The sequence below is a fragment of the Gymnoscopelus microlampas genome (assembly GCF_963454915.1).
Source record: "Gymnoscopelus microlampas genome assembly, chromosome: 13".
Taxonomy (NCBI): domain Eukaryota; kingdom Metazoa; phylum Chordata; class Actinopteri; order Myctophiformes; family Myctophidae; genus Gymnoscopelus; species Gymnoscopelus microlampas.
The window spans coordinates 15725627-15743300 of record NC_139950.1 but is presented as its reverse complement, the minus strand read 5'-3'; the positions used below and the strand labels follow the sequence as shown (position 1 = coordinate 15743300).

General features: G+C 41.9%; 1 protein-coding gene across 1 annotated transcript in view; it reads right to left on the bottom strand.

Moving 5' to 3' along the window:
* LOC311059381 (protocadherin-15-like) overlaps window positions 1–17674 on the bottom strand; it is a gene marked incomplete at its 3' end in the record, with an annotated part of 341810 nt that overhangs the window by 262778 nt on the left and 61358 nt on the right. The window contains exons 3-4 of the mRNA XM_084077261.1: window positions 5661–5675; window positions 1787–1852 (exon numbers count right to left, since the gene is read on the bottom strand). Of these exons, the coding sequence (XP_083933387.1) occupies window positions 1787–1852; window positions 5661–5675 (81 nt within the window). The remainder of the gene's footprint in view (window positions 1–1786; window positions 1853–5660; window positions 5676–17674) is intronic.

Genomic DNA, 17674 nt, shown 5'->3' with positions numbered 1-17674 from the left:
CACACAGGATAAGAATCCAGATTTGTTTTGGATGTCTGAATGTTGTTACGTTAAGTTGGCTGTTCACTGAGGAAGTTTTTGTTTTAGGAAAATTCATAGAGCAGGCATGGGAGTTGCACTGGCGAACGATGTATCCATAACTCACAGCCTGGACAATCAATATGTTTATGTATTCTGTTTGTGGTGTATCTTGGTGTATGTCAATTTTGTGAGTGATAAGCTCGTGCGGGCGGGGCATCTTGTGGTGCAGGACAATAACAATCTATCTAACTATCTGCATGCACGCTTCCACACACACCACTGCTTTGCTTATCCCGGTAAACACAAACACACCAAAAACAACAGCCAGAAAGAAACAAAAAAGAGACTTTCCAGAATGTCTAAACAACAATTTAAAATGCAACTAAACATCAACCAAAACCGTCAAAAGCCTCCATCCACAGCAGTTGTTACTTCTAACTATTAATAAAACATCGCTCTGATGCAAGAAGTAGAACTCACTGTATTGTATTATTGAAGAAACGGCAACAGTTTAGCTCCACAAAAACCAAGCCAACATTCTGATCCATATACTGTACCACATGAGGACTGCATCTATAGGGATGCACCGATTATCAGCCAATATACTCGCTGTGCTATTCTTAGTATTGTTTTGTCCTTCCTGGTGCAAGCTTTGTTGAGGGTGTGTGTACTGTTGAATACTTGTTTATTATTGATGGCGTTTCTTTTGTGTGTGATGTCTTGTCTATACCCTGCTGTACCTACAGTACAGTACTTTCTCTGCCCTGTAACCGTTATGCTGCCTCTGGCGACTCAATTTCCTGTGTGGGATCAATAAAGGTCTTATCTTATCTTATCTTGTCATCTGATGCCAGTGGCCAATGTTTGTCTGTGTATACCTCCTAACTCCATATTCTAACTTTTTGTTCTTTTCGTAAATCAATGCCCTACTTGAATCCTGAAAAGTAACAGTATTGGATATATGAGGTTTATGCCCAACAAAGACGATATTATTGAATTTGTGTTCATTAAAAGGGCTTAGAGTTATTATTTTGTTTTTTATATATTTTTCAGGCTTTTCTTGCCTTTATTGATAGTTACAGTGTAGAGAGAGACGAGAGAGCGAGTCAGACAGTGACATGATGCAACAAAGGTGCACCTGGCCCGGGAATCCAAAAGAACGGGGACTCACTGTCAGGCATCAGAGCCTATGTGATGATACACGCCTTAACCGCTCAGCTACCGACACCACAATGTTTCTTAAAATGTAATATTGGCACAAAAAGAGGGGATGAATAACAACAAAAACACAACACATACATTGCCTACTGCCTCAATACTCACTGAGAGACAGTACAGATAAGACAGCCAAACTCTTCACACTTCCTTGATCCACCTAATTAGCCTTTGTTTGAAATGACACCATTTCACACCTGGCACAATTTCACACATGGCAAATTTGACACTTTCTCCATGAAAAGGTTTGGATTTCCCACTGATTTGGCCATGAATTGCCAATGGCAGGCCCTTTGAAATTCTCAAACGTCTCATGTGTATAACCAACTAGCCATAGAGTGCTACAGTATAACACATTGAGAGACAGTATAACCAACTAGCCATAGAGTGCTACAGTATAACACATTGAGAGACGGTATAACCAACTAGCCATAGAGTGAACACATTGAGAGACAGTATAACCAACTAGCCATAGAGTGCTACAACACATTGAGAGACAGTAAAACCAACTAGCCATAGAGTGCTACAGAAAGGCCAAGAGGCTACGTACCGTTGGGGCTCTCCTCATCGATGGTGACGATGGTGGCAGGGGGGCCGGACCTCGACAGCTTGCACTCTGCACCAGAGAGAACAAACAGTCAAATCAAACCATGCATGAAAAGGAAAAAACATAATTTCAAAATGTACACTTACTGTAAATGTTTCCTACATTTAGCCACTTAAGCCCCGTTTTATGTTTGTGGCTATTTGAAAATGTGCCAATCCACAAGCTCACAACGTGCCACATTGCGGCAGCCTGGCATTGCCAGACTGATCATGTGGGATCACTCACAAGTTCCTCCAAGGTATCGTGGAGGAACTTGTGAGTGATCCCACGTGATTAGTCTGGCAATGCCAGGCTAGCATTGCGGTGCATTGGAGATCTGCTATTTTCCATATATATAGTTTTTTAAATATTTTTTTACATATCATCATATTATATTGGCATATGAGATGCTCAAAATAGGGACGCAGGGGTGAAAGTGGTAAAATGTACTGTAGGTCCTACACTGCAATAGTAATAGTATGTTACAGTTCATGACAGCTTATGACAGTGATTGCATAATGCATACCGCATAAATCTTAATGAATTCAGGGACAGCACGCTACAGTGCAATGTGAGTTTAAGGAGTTTGAATTATTTCTGGGTGAGATGCCTTAAAAGGTTTGATCTTAAGTGTTTATTGATCAAATGTCCATATTCAATGTGTCAAAATTATTGTCACATTTTTGCTAAAACTTGAATAATAATAATCATTCAAATTCACAATTCACCCAGGATGTTATGACTTTTACCCAGGAAATCAGATTTCAGAATAATGCAAGTTAAAACAGGAGCAATGGGCAGACACAGAGAGGGTCAGATATTAATATGTTAGATTAGCCTATTTAACAATACTTTTCTCTGATATTGTTGAAAACTACATTGGGAATTATTATTTTACTTTCAATACCATAGTAGTGAGGTTTTCATACAGTTTACTAAAACAATCGACGCTTTGTAACTTTTTGTGACAACATAGATTGCACTGTAACTTGAAACTTTCCTCGACAACCCCGGATTTAAACCCGTTTTCCACTGCAAGTACTGAAACGTTTACCATTGAGCTAATAGAGCCTGCCTGCTTGCTCAGGGGATAAATTGAATCTTGAACATCGTGTCAGATCCTGTGTCTCGGTGAGACATGACATTTATATTTTGGCTATTCAAAAACAGCAGATCTACAAGCTCACAGCGCCTCACTTTGTAGCCCTGCTGCAGGCCTGTATATCTGCTATTTTTGAAAATGTTTGGATATTTAAATTAAATTATTCTCTTTTTTTTACACACATTTTCTAGTTTTTGGGGGGTCCCTGGCACAAAACATTTTCCGATGGGAGGTCCGTGGCCAAATACATATGAATTTGGGGGTCCTTGAATTGAAAAAGTTTGAGAACCACTGGCCACTGGCTGCCCCTCAACTGTACTCCGAGTTTAAATAAAGGTTATGATGATGATGATGATGATTCCTTGAGTATTCTGGTCCCTTGTCACTTCCAAGTCTAGTCTACAGTAGATCCCAGGCAGAGCAGACAAGCACGTCTCCTCTCTGATACACGTAATGTCAACCGTGTTCCTTTTCACCTGACAGTGAGGAGTTCACCTGGAGGCTGGAACGCAAGGGGGGGCCACGGGCAAAGGTTATTAGAGTTTTCATTCATTTGTATTTTTATTTCATTTTACAGCAGCACTTGGGGCGGTTGTATTTTGTCTCCCTGCTCTTCCATTGAGACATTTATCGCGTCAAAAGGTCATGTCTCACCTAGACACAAGATCTGACAGGAAGTTTGACCTGATGGTCAAGATTCAAGTTATCCCGTGAGCAAGCAGGCAGGCTCTAGCTCAATGACAAAAATGTCAGCACTTCCGAAGGAAACCGGGTTCAAATCCAGGGGCAGACGAGGAAAGTTACATAGTGCAGCTTTAACTTCATGTTTTCAATTTTAAAGTGTTTTTCTAGTTTAGTACTTTTTTCCCTTTAAAAAGGCTTGGATTATCTTACTACTATATAATTGACAAAAGCTCCGAAAGTTCGTCCGGGATTCGCAAGCACAGGATCACTCCACATGCCTCCAAGACCCGCCACAGACTGTTGATCAGAGCTCTGGCTATGTTTTAGGCTCCTCACCCCACCTCGATCAGTGATCAGACTCTCGGCTTGATTGATTTTCCGATTTGCCTATCAGACCCTCAGCCTGATCTGGCAGGTTGCCATAGCAACCAGATACATGAAGTCTGACCTCCTTATCACATGACCGAGGTTGGAAGGTTGGGACTAGAGGTTAGGGTTGCAAAGCAAAGCGGCCCTGACATCATGTTATAATAATAATACAAATACATAAATAAAATAAGTAAGACCAGGGAGGGTAGGGGTTAAGTGTCTTGGCTCAGGGAAACCTCGACACATTGCTAGGGTCGAGAACAGTGTAACTCTCTGTACTTTCTTTGACTGATATTCTTGCCCTGTGTTATTGTTTATTGAGTGTTTTAGTTTGTTTTATCATGTTTTTATGATCATGTTTTTATTGTATTGGAGCTTCTGAGCGTAATCTTTTCACATGTATGTACCTATACAGTGCGTCTAAGTGACAATAAAGTGAATCTGAATCAAACATGGGACCTTCTTGTTTCCCAGGCAGTCTCTCTACCCATTAAGCTATGGTGGTCCTAAAACATTAAGAAAAGAACATGTCATAAGCTGTCACTCTGTCATGTCTCATTTATAGTGAATGGCAGCAGCATCGCAAGGCCGCTGCAAAGACCAACCACCAATGAATGGACCCGCAGCATGACACTGGCAAAGAATGCAGACAAACACGGACAGGGGCGGTCAACTCATGTGGGGGCCATCAGAAGCACAATGACAACAGGAGGAGCAACGACAACAGCGGCACAGATGGAGGGTACGACAGGAAAAAAACAACAACACAGTCAGTCAATGACACACAGGTAACAACATCTCCACAGACACAGACAACACCGGGTGGGTGGACTGGAGACGGGCATGGTAGTGAAGAGGGCAGACAGAGACAGACAGGTGTGTGTGTATATGGACTATGGAGGGGTTGAAACGTTCAGCTTTAAATAACGCAGGCGCTGTTGAAAGGTGAGAGACAGACAGACAGACAGACAGAGAGAGAGAATAGGAAAGAGAGAGAGAGAGTGGATAGATGGTGACAGACAGGATGAAATGAGAAGGAAAAGAAGTAGAACGGTGGTTTTCAAACTTTTTTTGTGTCCAAGGCACACCAAAAGGGCAAGTCCAAAATCTCACAAGGCACACCTGTATTCATATTCTGTGCCAGGTAACCACAACATAGCATGTGTTACCAATTTAACCATCACATAATATTAAATATTCATACTTTCAAAAAGGTTAATATAATATATCTACAAGCGATGTGTCGCGATGTGACGTCATGTGTACAAATAAAGTGTACTAATAAAGTAAATACAAATAAATCTTTCTGTCGGGTGGAAACCTTGCATGTCTAAAAGCCGAACCCGAAAAAATAACCTGTATTCCTATGAAAAAAGCCAATCTACAAGCTCACAACATGTTGCGATGTGATGCGTTGTGAGCTTGTAGATCAGCTATGTTCTCTACTTTTGCGTGACACTCTTGTATGACAAAGTAGGGCATTGATTTATTAAAAAAGTTGAAATAGGTCGATACAAGGTTTCTGCCCAACAATGATATATTGCAATAATAATATATGGTCATGTAACCAAATCCCAGGGCACACATGGACATGTGTCATGGCACACCGGTGTGCCTCAGCACACACGGTTTGAAAACCACCAAAAGAGAGAAAAGGAGGTTAGGCCTCGAGTTAGGTCTTACCCTCGTACTGCCAGTCTGAAGGGAGGGGGTCGGGAGTTAGTGGAACCAGTGGCAGAACAGAGGAGAAGCATGGAAGAAGAAGAAGAAGAAGAGAGAAACACCAAGACAGTTGAGTTGAAGATAAACAGAGACCATAATAAGAGAAAAAAACAGAAACGGAAGACAAGAAGAGAGTAAGTGTGGGGGGTGGGTATCGGGTAGAAGAAGAGACAAAGAAATAAGTAGCGTTATTAGTGAACCACACGCTGAGAGCTAACATTTCTAAGCAAACAGGGCCAGGAGGTATTGTATCTCCCTGCCTGCTGGCAGCTGCCAAATGACATCACCACACCACAGGTGAGGTACTGTGGCAGCAGGACCTGAAAGCTTTAGTTCCTGGAAAAAAGAACCGCGATAATGGCACACACAAAAGGTTACCACACACACACACACACAGACACACACACACGCTTCTCCCCAGGATCCATTCGTTCTTTGTCAAACTAAATGTGAAGCTTGCCGGAAAATAACCGATTTTCTGCTGAGAAACGTGTTGCACACGGTGTGAGTGTGAGCCAGAGTTTTCAGAACACAACGCACGTCCTCCTTGATGTCAAATGGTGTCCTCTTACGTTACAGGTTACCATGTCGTACAATTTACAATTTAGGCATTCAGCAGACACTCTTATCCAGGGCGACTTACAACAAGCAAGGCAATCACATGCACAGAATGCAGAGAGACAGTGTAGTGCCTCGAGAAACTATAGGATCCCAGGTAAATCAAGAACCTAGCGTACTGTACGCCTAAACCACTGTTTTACGTTTAAAGAAGTAGAGAAAATAGCAGATCTACAAGCTCACAACGTGGCGCGTTTTCACTACTGCTATTTTCACTACTTAGGGTCCCTCAATCATATTTCTCTTTTAGGTCTCGAGCTAAAATGTTTGGCAACCACTGGTTTAAATGATATACTATCAAAATAACAATCTGGGCATTGAAACTATAGGTAAGCAATGAACCTAGCATCTGTTTGAATAACATGTACATCTACATTGCATCCTCACTAGCATCAATCGAGGCAGAAGGTGGCAGTAAGGTGTACAGAGAGAGAGAAGTGCAGTGGTGTAAAGTACATTTACTCAACTGTTCTTAAGTACACTTTTGAGGATTTTTTACTCTACTGTATTTCCCATTTTCAATACTTTTACTTCTACTCCACTACATCTCAGAGGCAAATATTATACTTTTACTCCATTACAATTATTTGAACAACTTAAGTTACTAGTTACTTTGCGGATATAAACTATTATATTATAAAACACAGATTAACCACTTTAGCCCTATTTTATACATAGGCTATTTTCAAACATTTTAGTACTTTGACTTTTGGTACTTTAAGTATATTTTTGCGGCCAACGCTTTTGTACTTTTACTCAAGTGACATTTTGAACACAGGCCTTTTACTTGTAACAGAGTACTTCTACATTGTGGTATTGCTACTTTTACTCAAGTAAAATATCTATAAAACGTCAGTACTTTATCCACCTCTGGAGAAGTGCTAGGGGGCGAGGTGGAGTCTGAAGAGAGGGACAGACAGAGAGAGAGACAGACAGAGATAGCGACACCACAACAACAATCATGACTCCAGGTTTTTTTTCCCACTTGCCTTCTGTCTCCTGGCTTCAACCACGCAACTAAACACCTGTTGCCAGGTGCCAAACAGTGGATAGTTTTTCCTATTAAATATGCATGTGCCCATCAAGCCCTTGCCAGTAATGTGGGGGAGTTAATGTTAACATTAATCAGTAACAAGACCCTGATGTAATGTTTTAATTAAGTACGTTTCGTTTCCATAGCACCGGCAGGTAAGCATTATAATCACAATCACATATATAGCAATTAAAATGGCAATGAAAACATGGGGCGTTTTTTTTTCTTATCTCTTATAGAGGTTATTCGGAGGTTAACGTATTAATTGAATTTGTTTGTGAACAACTTTTTAATTGATTAACCCATTAAGACCGGGAACGCATCTGTGTAATTTTTAGATTTCTTTAGGCTATTGAAAAATAGCAGATCTACAAGCTCATAGTGCGGCACCAAGTGCCGCACTATGAGCTTGTAGATCTGCAATTTTTGTAAAATCATGAAAATGTGTGCAAATCTTTGAATATATATATATTTTTTAAAGCGTTAGGATTTAGATTTTTTTTTTTAATCAGCCTCAGGTCTTAATGGATTAAAAGTTAAAACTAGCAAACACACTACGTATACACGCCATATCGGATCTGCTGCTTTTGCTGCTTTTGTGTGACAGTATGATGTGTGTGTACTGTGTAGTATGATCAAGTAGGGCATTAATTTTCGAAAAAACACAAAACCATTAAAATATGGAGATAAGAGGTGTCTGCCCGACAGCGACGATATACAGTGCATGCACAGATGCGAGAAAGTATTTTCTAATGAGATCCTTTTGACCCCTGTTAGTCTTGCACAGGGCTTATCATGAGTCGCAATAAGTGGTGGCGTTTTAAGGATTCAATCTGCTATTCAAAAACAGCAGATCTACAAGCTCATAGCGCGGCACCGAGTGCCGCGCAATGAGCTTGTAGATCTGGTGTTTTTGAAAAGTCGTGAAAATGTGTGCAAATCTTTGAATATATGTATTTTTCTAAAGCAAACATTAACTCAAATCTTTGCTTCTGGGGGTCCCTGGAACAAAATATTTTGAGATGGGGGTCAAATTCATATCATTTTGGGGGTCCTTGACAAAACGCAACAAAGTGAAACCCCATTCCAGAGTGGAAATCGTTGAAAACGCTACGCCACCCGTCTCCATGTAAACATGCAATACGGGGGAAACGACAAAACGTGTGACGCCATGGCTCACGTCGGTTCACGCCGTGTATGCCATTACATCGGTGTAAACAAACAGCTATGATAGTGGTTCTACGCATGCGTGACTGGTCTATCTGGCAGCGTGTCACACCGCCACCTAGCCACCTGGCATGCACGCAACAGCACTTTGTCGTTTTCTGTTCTGATCGTTACCGTGTAAACGTGGCCTAGGATTGTGTCAAAGGTCATGTCTCACCTAGACACAGGATCTGACATGACTTTTGACCTGACGGTCAAGATTCAATGTATCACCTGAGCAAGCAGACATGCTCTATTAGCTCAATGGTAAAGGCTTCAGGAACTGGGCTCAAATTCGGGGTAGAAGAGGATAGCTACATAGTGCAGCTTTAAGTAGATGGATCAATAGCAATAGTTGGGCAAAAGTTGTTAAATGTATACAAATCTTTTGAAAATAGCCTAAGTATACAGTATATATAGGGTTGATGCGGTTAATGTATGTGTGGTAACAATAATCAACATCTACAAAGTAACTAGTCTAGAAACTACAGTTTTCAAATAATTGTATTAGATAAGACAAACTTTGCCTCTGAGGTGTAGAAGTAAAAGTATTGAAAATTGGAAATAACCAAAAGTATTGTAGAAATAAATACTCACAGTACAGTACTTGAGTACATGTACTTTCCACCACAGAAAGCTGCGGTAAAAAACAGAGTCATCATTTGGAAGAAGTAATAAGGTAGTAAATAAAGGTAGTGTGATAAATAAATAAGGTAGTGCGAGGTCACATCGCTGAAGCCCAGAGGCTACTTATTCTGTCCACGTAACGCGCCACAGCTTTACTCCATCAAACTGTTTACTGTGCGTGCGTGCGTGCGTGCGTGCGTGCGTGCGCGCAGTCTAAAAAAAAATCCATTCTCAAATGAGGTTCTGGCTGAGAAAAAAAAAGAAAGAAAGAAATACACGGTCTAGGAGTAATTCTCAACACTTACAAATGGCACACTGGCTGATTTATACTTGTGTGTTTTATACTGTATACTTTTGTGTCCCAGTTCAAATATGATTATTTTGGGGGGTCCCCAGTTCAAATATGACTCTGTTGGGGGGGTCCCCAGTTCAAATATGATTATACTTATACTTATATAGATTATACCATACTACCATTACACCTCATTCAAACACAGTGTTGTAGCGTTTGGTTACACTAGAGCTGCCATTGCAATTCTAAAATGTTCCACATCGGCATTAGTCAGAGTGAATGATTGATATCTGAGGTCATCACAGTGGCTTGTTAGCTGTGACACTTTGTCCCCTTAAAGGCCTGTCTCACGCTGTGACTGCTCTCGCGTTCGGCTGTTGATTCATTCCCACCTTGAAATGAAATGCTGATTCCCTTTTGCCACGGTGATTGAAAACGTTTCTTATTTCGTTTTGCAGCCGGGGACCAGAAATAAGAAATTCACTCTCACGCCCCTGGGCTTATATAAAAAGTAAAATAAATGTTAAAGGACCACACAATACACGTAACGTTCTATTCACAGCTTTGGCCATATATCACACATGGACCCATTAATGGCTTAATCGTTTTCCTAGTCTTTAAAACGTTAATAAAAACTGACCTTAACCTAATCTTTGAGTTACTTTTGGCTGAAAATGGACATTTTGTTCATGAATCAATCTTTGCTCCGGGGAATTTAGTTTTGGCAGGATTTTCAAATCAATCCGTGCTTTAAAAGGCATTAACCAATTAAACCCGATATACTTCGTTGACCAGGGTGCCCCAGGGGGCCCTACTTGGCCCCCTCCTTTGTTACCAATAGACCAACCTCTTCGCCAAAATATAGGCAATCTACAAGCTCACAACATGTCACGCTGCGGTGCGTTGTGAGCTTGTAGGTCTGCTGTCTTCGCCGAATGCTCACCTATTACGGCGTGCCCAGAATAGGCTCTATGCACAGCAGCCATATTGGAAAGAAATTGGGCCTCTTCTTACTTCCTTCACAGGTGTTACCAATGATACTAATGAAGGCTCTGTTCTGGTCACTAGAAACACTCCATTTTGGTTCCCAAATGGCCCCTTATGATGGATGTGTAACTCTGAGAGTGTACAAATGGAACCAAATGGACCCGTAAGGGTCCATTTGGTTCCATTTGTACACTCTCAGAGTTATGGGGGTCCTTGAAAATAAGACAACCACTATGCCACACTAAATGGAACAGAGCCTTAATTAGTATCATTGGTAACACCTGTGAAGGAAGTAAGGAAGGGGCCCAATTCATTCCCAAAATGTCTGCTGTGCATAGAGCCTATTGAGGGGGGTGTAAGGCGTGTGGAGGAACACGCCATCCCTCCCAGTTCCCCTCCCTGCTGAACAGGTGTCAGTAATGCATTATACACCTACGGTCTTATAGTACAGTGTGGACCCAGTGACTCTGGCTTCCCATTCTCTCCTCCTGTACCTCAGAGTCATTATTATCACAGGCCGATTAGCAGACTGGAATCTTACATTTAATTACATTGGCCTTGTGTAATTGAAGTGCGTGCGTACAGAATGTATTTTCCTGCAGCTGCGTTCCTCTTTCACTGGTGCTGTGTACAGTATATATCTGCAGCCAGTATTGATTTCTTACTGGTAATCACTCTACACACAATTGCTCCAAATCTCCCCATTTCTCACGTGTACGCGTGGCTGTGCTCCCCCTCGTCTTAACCCTTGTAGAGCTGCCTTTTTTTTTATATCTTGAACATTTTAATATATTTATTTAATATATTAATTATATATTTTTAAAGTGAACATTTGTAACTCAAATCTTTGCTTCTGGGGGGTCCCTGGAACAAAACATTTTGAGATGGGGGTCTGCGGCTAAATACATATCTAAAAAATGTTTTCTAAATCCTAACAGTATGTTGCTATTTCAGTGGTGCTCCAGTGGTGCTTTCCATGTCAAGGACCCCAAAGTAATACATATTTGGCCGCGGACCCCCATCTCAAAATATGTTGTTCCAGGGACCCCCAGAAGTACAGATCGGAGTTAAAAATGTTTGCATATATATATGTATACATTAAAAAATGTGCACAAACTTTCCAAGAGAAAAGTTTGTACAAAAATAGCAGATATAAAAGCTCATAGCGCGGCACCGAGTGCCGCGCTATGAGCTTGCATATCTGCTATTTTTGAATAGCCAAATAAATCTTAAAATGACACAGATGCATTCCCGGATTGAATGGGTCAATGTTCACTATTAGCTACATTTCAACCTGGTATCCGTTCCTTGGGCTGAATGTCATTATTATGCAAACATAGTGGTGTTTGCGGCAGACCCATCTGACCACTTAACACGGCAGGCTGTGTGCGCTTTCAGAGCATGTTTATTTTAATGATCAATCGATCCATTTGCGCTCCGGCTTGGATTAGAGGAACTAACATAGTACACTAACCTGTTAGGGCAGTGATTTTCAGCCAGAGCACAGTACTGGAAGTGGGCACCCATAATGGGCAAAACAATTAATATATTTTTAAATAACTATGATCATGGTATTTTTTTCTTTAAAACCTTGAAAAATGTGTTTTCATTGTGACACAGATGAATTGACACCGATGAATAGGAATACTGTGTTACTGTGGTCCATTGATCCAAACCGGAACACAATCAATTGATTGATCATTAAAATCAACAGGCTCTGAAAATACACTTCCATGTTAAGTGGTCAGATGGGATGGGCCGTGAACGCTTTAGGGCAGGGGTCTTCAACAGGGGGTCCGGGACCCCTAGGGGGTCCTCAGAATTACTAAAGGGGGGCCGCCAAATCTTTGTGTGATGATTTATTTAAATTTTTATGTTAACCACTTGAACCCTAGCGACCCCTTTTCTGAGGAGAACTTGAGCTAAAAATAGTCGATCTAGGCGTTGTGAGCTTGTCGATCGGCTATTTTTGGCCAAGAGGTATAGGTGTAGAGGGGGAAAAAAGTTTAATCTGAAACACAATTTTATACAATACAGAGGGGATCCCTGCTTCATCTCTCTCAGCTAGGGGGTCCTTGGCATGAAAAAAAACATTGAAGCAACCTGCTTTAGAGACTTTCAAGTGGGCCCTGGAACCAGAAAAGGTTGAGAACCAGTGCGTTAGGGTGTGTGTCAGAGAATAGACTCCAGGCACCATTGTGTGAGAAGCTGTGTAAAAAGCAGTGGGGAAAACGGCATCGTTCCTCATGCGCTACGATGTACAATGTTCATCTCTGTGTTACACTCTGAAAGCCTCTTCCTTCTCCTGGACCCAGTTAACCCACTCCATGCCCTCCCAATTCCACAATGTAGCCTTTTTTTAGGATTTGCCCCTGCTCTGGTAAGTGGATAAGTCCATAAGCAGCTTTCCGCGTGTGTGCGTGCGTGTGTGCGTGTGTGCGTGTGTGTGTGTGTGTGTGTTGTGCCATACCTCCTGTAGCAACATAGTTCATGCTCTGTTACTACCTTGAGTATTGTTTGTAGCCATGGGAACTTAACCCATTCAATCCGGGAAAGCATCTCTGTCATGTTAGATTTCTTTGGCTATTCAAAAATAGCAGATATACAAGCTCATAGCGCGGCACTCATGAGCTTGTATATCTGCTATTTTTGAAAAATCGCAATTTGGCCGATTCCACAAATGTCGTCTTGAAAAATCTTAAGTTGCTATATCAGGTGGTTCTCAAACGTTTTCATGTCAAGGACCCCCAAAATAATATGAATTTGGCCGCGGACCCCCCCATCTCAAAATATTTTGTTCCAGGGACCCCCAGAAGCAAAGATTTGAGTTAAACATGTTCGCTTTAAAAAATATTTAAGATTTTCATGATTTTTCAAAAATATTAGATCTACAAGCTCGTAGCGCGGCACAGAGTGCCGCGCTACGAGCTTGTAGATCTACTATTTTTGAATAGCCAAAGTATAAAATAATGGTTATACATTAGCTCAAATCTAAAACGACACAGATGCGTTCCCGGATTGAATGGGTTAAAGTGTTCATGCTCTATTACCAACTTGAGTATTGTAGCCGTGGGTTCTTAAGTGTTGTATTATTGTAACTTTAGTGTCCCTTCCCAAACACTCCCAATCCCGGGTGTCACGTTGCAACACATTTAACACAGGAGGAATGCATGAAGCCAGAGAGCCGAGTTGGACATTGGGTGAGGAGGAAACGATATTGTATCATTACTCCTGAGGCCGTCTAATTGTGTCCACACAAAGTGTTTTGTGAGTTGGCAGCGCCAGTCTGCCAGGCATTTCTATGACAACGCCTGGTGCGCTTCTCTTCCCTCTGCACCCAGACATCGGGCTTCAAGCTTGAAACGGTTCAGAGAATGAGCTGTGATCTTTTGATCCTCCTGGCTGTGTCTGACAACGCTGGTCATTTACGAGACCAACGTCGAGTCGTTACCACAGCCATGATTTGCATGTTTATATTGTTTCAGCCGAACGTCAGCCGAGCGCCCAGAAGTTTTGTCATCAACATTCGTGTATGTGCTGTATGCGTGTGTCTGTTCATGCATTTCTGGCTCGCTGCTACCCCACTTGTGTGTGTGTGTGGATAGTGTGCGTGCGTGCGTGCTTGCTCACAATAGGCACCATTAGCATTGCAAATGGTTGTGCGACGCGTTCTTTCTGTCCACTCGGCTCTGTCTCGTTTCTCTTCAAAGCAGTATTCTCACATCCATTACTCCCACACGCTACAATTACCACCCCCTCCCACACACACACACACACACACACACACACACACACACACAAGTTCACATTATGAGAAGACGCAACGTTAGCAAAGCAGACTGTTGGCGTGATCCTTTCAAAAAGGATCAAGGCCCGGACGGCTAGGGTAGCGGTCCTGACACCTACAGTATGCTGCTGATGCAGCCTGACAGCATGTCGCGAGTTCGAATCCCGATCCCGGCGACCTTTGCTGTGTGTCACTCGCCATCTCTCTCTCCCCATTTCCTGTCAGACTAAACATATACTACCTAATAAGGCAGAAAAAGCCAAAAAAAAAGATCAGGATTTTTATTCCACAAGCTCCATTTTACATCTACACGCACACGCGCACACACACACACACACACAGTATTCTTCTCTCCTCAGAGAGGATTTGCATCGTCACTGTGATGTGGTTTGTTGTTTACATCTCAGATTGCTCGCTCTGACCCACTTGCTCTGATGACTTTAAATTGCCACCGGAGGAGAAACCCGGGTCCCACTGTTTTCCCTAGTGGATGCAGGTGCTCTAATTGCAGCTGCTTGAATAGTGAGCACACGGTATGAATCAGCAGTGCACAGCGTGTAAGTGCTGAGAACGGTGTTGGACAGTAACAAAGTATATATACCCGAGTACTGTACTTTTAACGGTCATGACACCCTAGGCTGATTTTGTCAGTTTGTTTTTTCCGCTCAGGTTAAAAAAATAGAGCAGATTAAAAAAACATGGCAGACTAGCAAGCAACAAACCAAACCAAACAAATGAATAGTGAGGGTTAGATTTTCATAATGTAGGTGTGTCCAGAGCCAAGGGCATGCCAATGTGGAAGCATGATAGACAGTGTTGACACACCTATAAATCTAACACACCTGTTATTATTTTTGATTAGCTGCAGCTGTGTTGCTTACATCACCGTGTACTAATAGTACAGTGATTCTGCAGCCTGTCGTGTTTGTCCCTGCAGTAGTTAGGGTGCCATGCCCCTTTAAGTGGTAAGAAAAGAATCGATAGCTGGAGCCCTGCGTGTTAACAATAACACATAATGTTCTTCCTCACAGCATGATTGAGTACCAGAGGCACGCCCCCAATAATAATACTAACTAGTACGCTGTCTGACGCAGCACATGCGTTCAATAACAGTACAGTACACTGTCTGACGCAGTAAATGCGCCCAATAGCAATACAGTATATACCACTGGTTCTCAAACTTTTTCATGTCAAGGACCCCCAAATTGACACTTATTAGCCCACGGACCCCCATTTCAAAAGATAAGCCAGGGACCCCCATAAGAGTAGATTTTTACGGCTCTAGCAGTGATTCTCAACCATTTTAATTTCAAGAAGGACCACCAGTTTGACATGCAATAGGGCTACGGACCCCCATTTAATGGCATTTCTATCTCTTGGACCCCAATTTATATTGTAAAATCTATGTCAAATATAACTCTGAGAGTACAAATGGATCCTAACGGGTCCATTTGGTTCCATTTGTACACTCTCAGAGTTACAGACCCATATGGGTCCATTTGGTGCCTAATCTATCATTTAGCTGGGGACCCCCTGGAACTCCCTCAAGGACCCCTGGGGGTCCCCAGACCCCACTTTGAGAACCAATGGTATATACTGTCTGACACAGTATGCGCCCAATAACAATGCAGTACACTGTCTGACGCAGTACAGGCACCCAATAACAACACAGAACACCGTCTGACGAGGTAACGTCAAACTGCGTCCCTCTCTGTGTCTGGTGCATCCTAGGTGCATGGCCTGTGGTGTCACGTTGGCACGTTGTCACGTTACCGTCCTGTGCACATGCATACTTCATACAGTAGGTGCTGCAGTCTCCGTGTCTGTCTCACACGGTTTGTGTTGCAGGGTGCATGCATGCGTGCACGTGCTGCATACAGCGGGGTGTGGCAGTATCCTTGCCACTGTCTGTGTGGGGTGTGCATGCACGTGTGTATGTGCGTCTTAAATCTTTCTGCGCGCGTGTTTGTGTGGTACGCAGTTCATGTGTCTGCACTGTCATGAATTGTAAAGCAGCGGTATCAAATTATGCACGCCGTCTCTGTAGCTCCCATTCGCTGGACGCATAGCTTTTCCCAGTTGGCTAGTTCCACTCCATGCACACAGACATAATATCCCATAGCCCGGAGGGACGGTGGTTCTGAGATTATGAAATGACAAAAATCCCCTCCCCTACTGGCCGCCGTGGCCGATCGGAATAGTAGTTTACGAGATTAGCTTCAGACACACAGACAGACAGACAGACAGACACAGGCGAAAACATAATCTCAGGCCCCATACAATTAGCAAAAATGTTGTATTACTTTGTTACTCGTGATAGTAATATTAATTAATAAGGCATTACAATCTGCTATAACCGCAACGCTGGCTAAATAGAAAGTGGCCAAATGTTGAGCCACTTTCTACATTTAGTTTTTGTTTGTTTTGTTTTTTAATGAACTAAACCAGAACCTTTTTGTGGTTCTCCTTTGTCAAACACGGTTTGTGTAAATAAGCTCAGCTTTCAATCTGTCTAATCAGATTTCCCCCTTGTTAAGGATAAGGATGTTTTCTCACAGAGAAACTGCCATGAGCCCTCGACAGATTGTCTGAAACCTACGTTCATTTTTCCACCAAGTTCTGTTGTGAGAGAGGCAATAAACATTTTGTAATTGATGTTTTTTTATGGCTTGAAGGTGAATTTGACATGTTGTTTATTGAGATGATCTTTTTTAAATGAAAGCAAATTACCTTGCAGTCAAATTTAGAAGATTGTCTTTGGATTAAGCCGCTGGAGTGTACAGTGCCTTGATTACCAATTAGTGACCAAATGCTGCTTCATATAGTGGTTTATGTTCCTCCATCTCCCACTCCAATTCCCACTTTTAGTTTTTTTTTTTTTTTTCTTACTGAGGGCATCCATTCATTGTGGGGGGGGGGGAGGGGGAGCAACATTCCCTGAGATTAAACCATTAAGACCTGAGGCCGATTCTACAAATGTCTTCTAAATCCTAAAAGTTTCCTGAAAAAACTTCTGTTGCTACAGTATATCAGTGGTTATCAAACCTTTGTATTTGGCCCCATCTCAAAATATTTTGTGACAGGGACCCCCAGAAGCAAAGATTTGAGTAAAACTAATTTGCTTAATATATATATATATATATATATATATATATATATATATATATATATATATATATATATATATACACACACACACACACACACAAAGATTTTCACAATTTTTCAAAAATAGCATATCTACAAGCGTGACACGCTGCGAGCTTGTATATCTGCTATTTTCTGAACAGCCAAAGTATACAGTAATGGTTAAAAATGTTTTTTTTTAAATTTAACACAGATGCTTTCCCGGTTTTAACGGGTTAACTGAACAAAGGCGTGTTGTTCATCTGCTGCTGGTGGGAGTGGGAGACAGAAGAACCCAA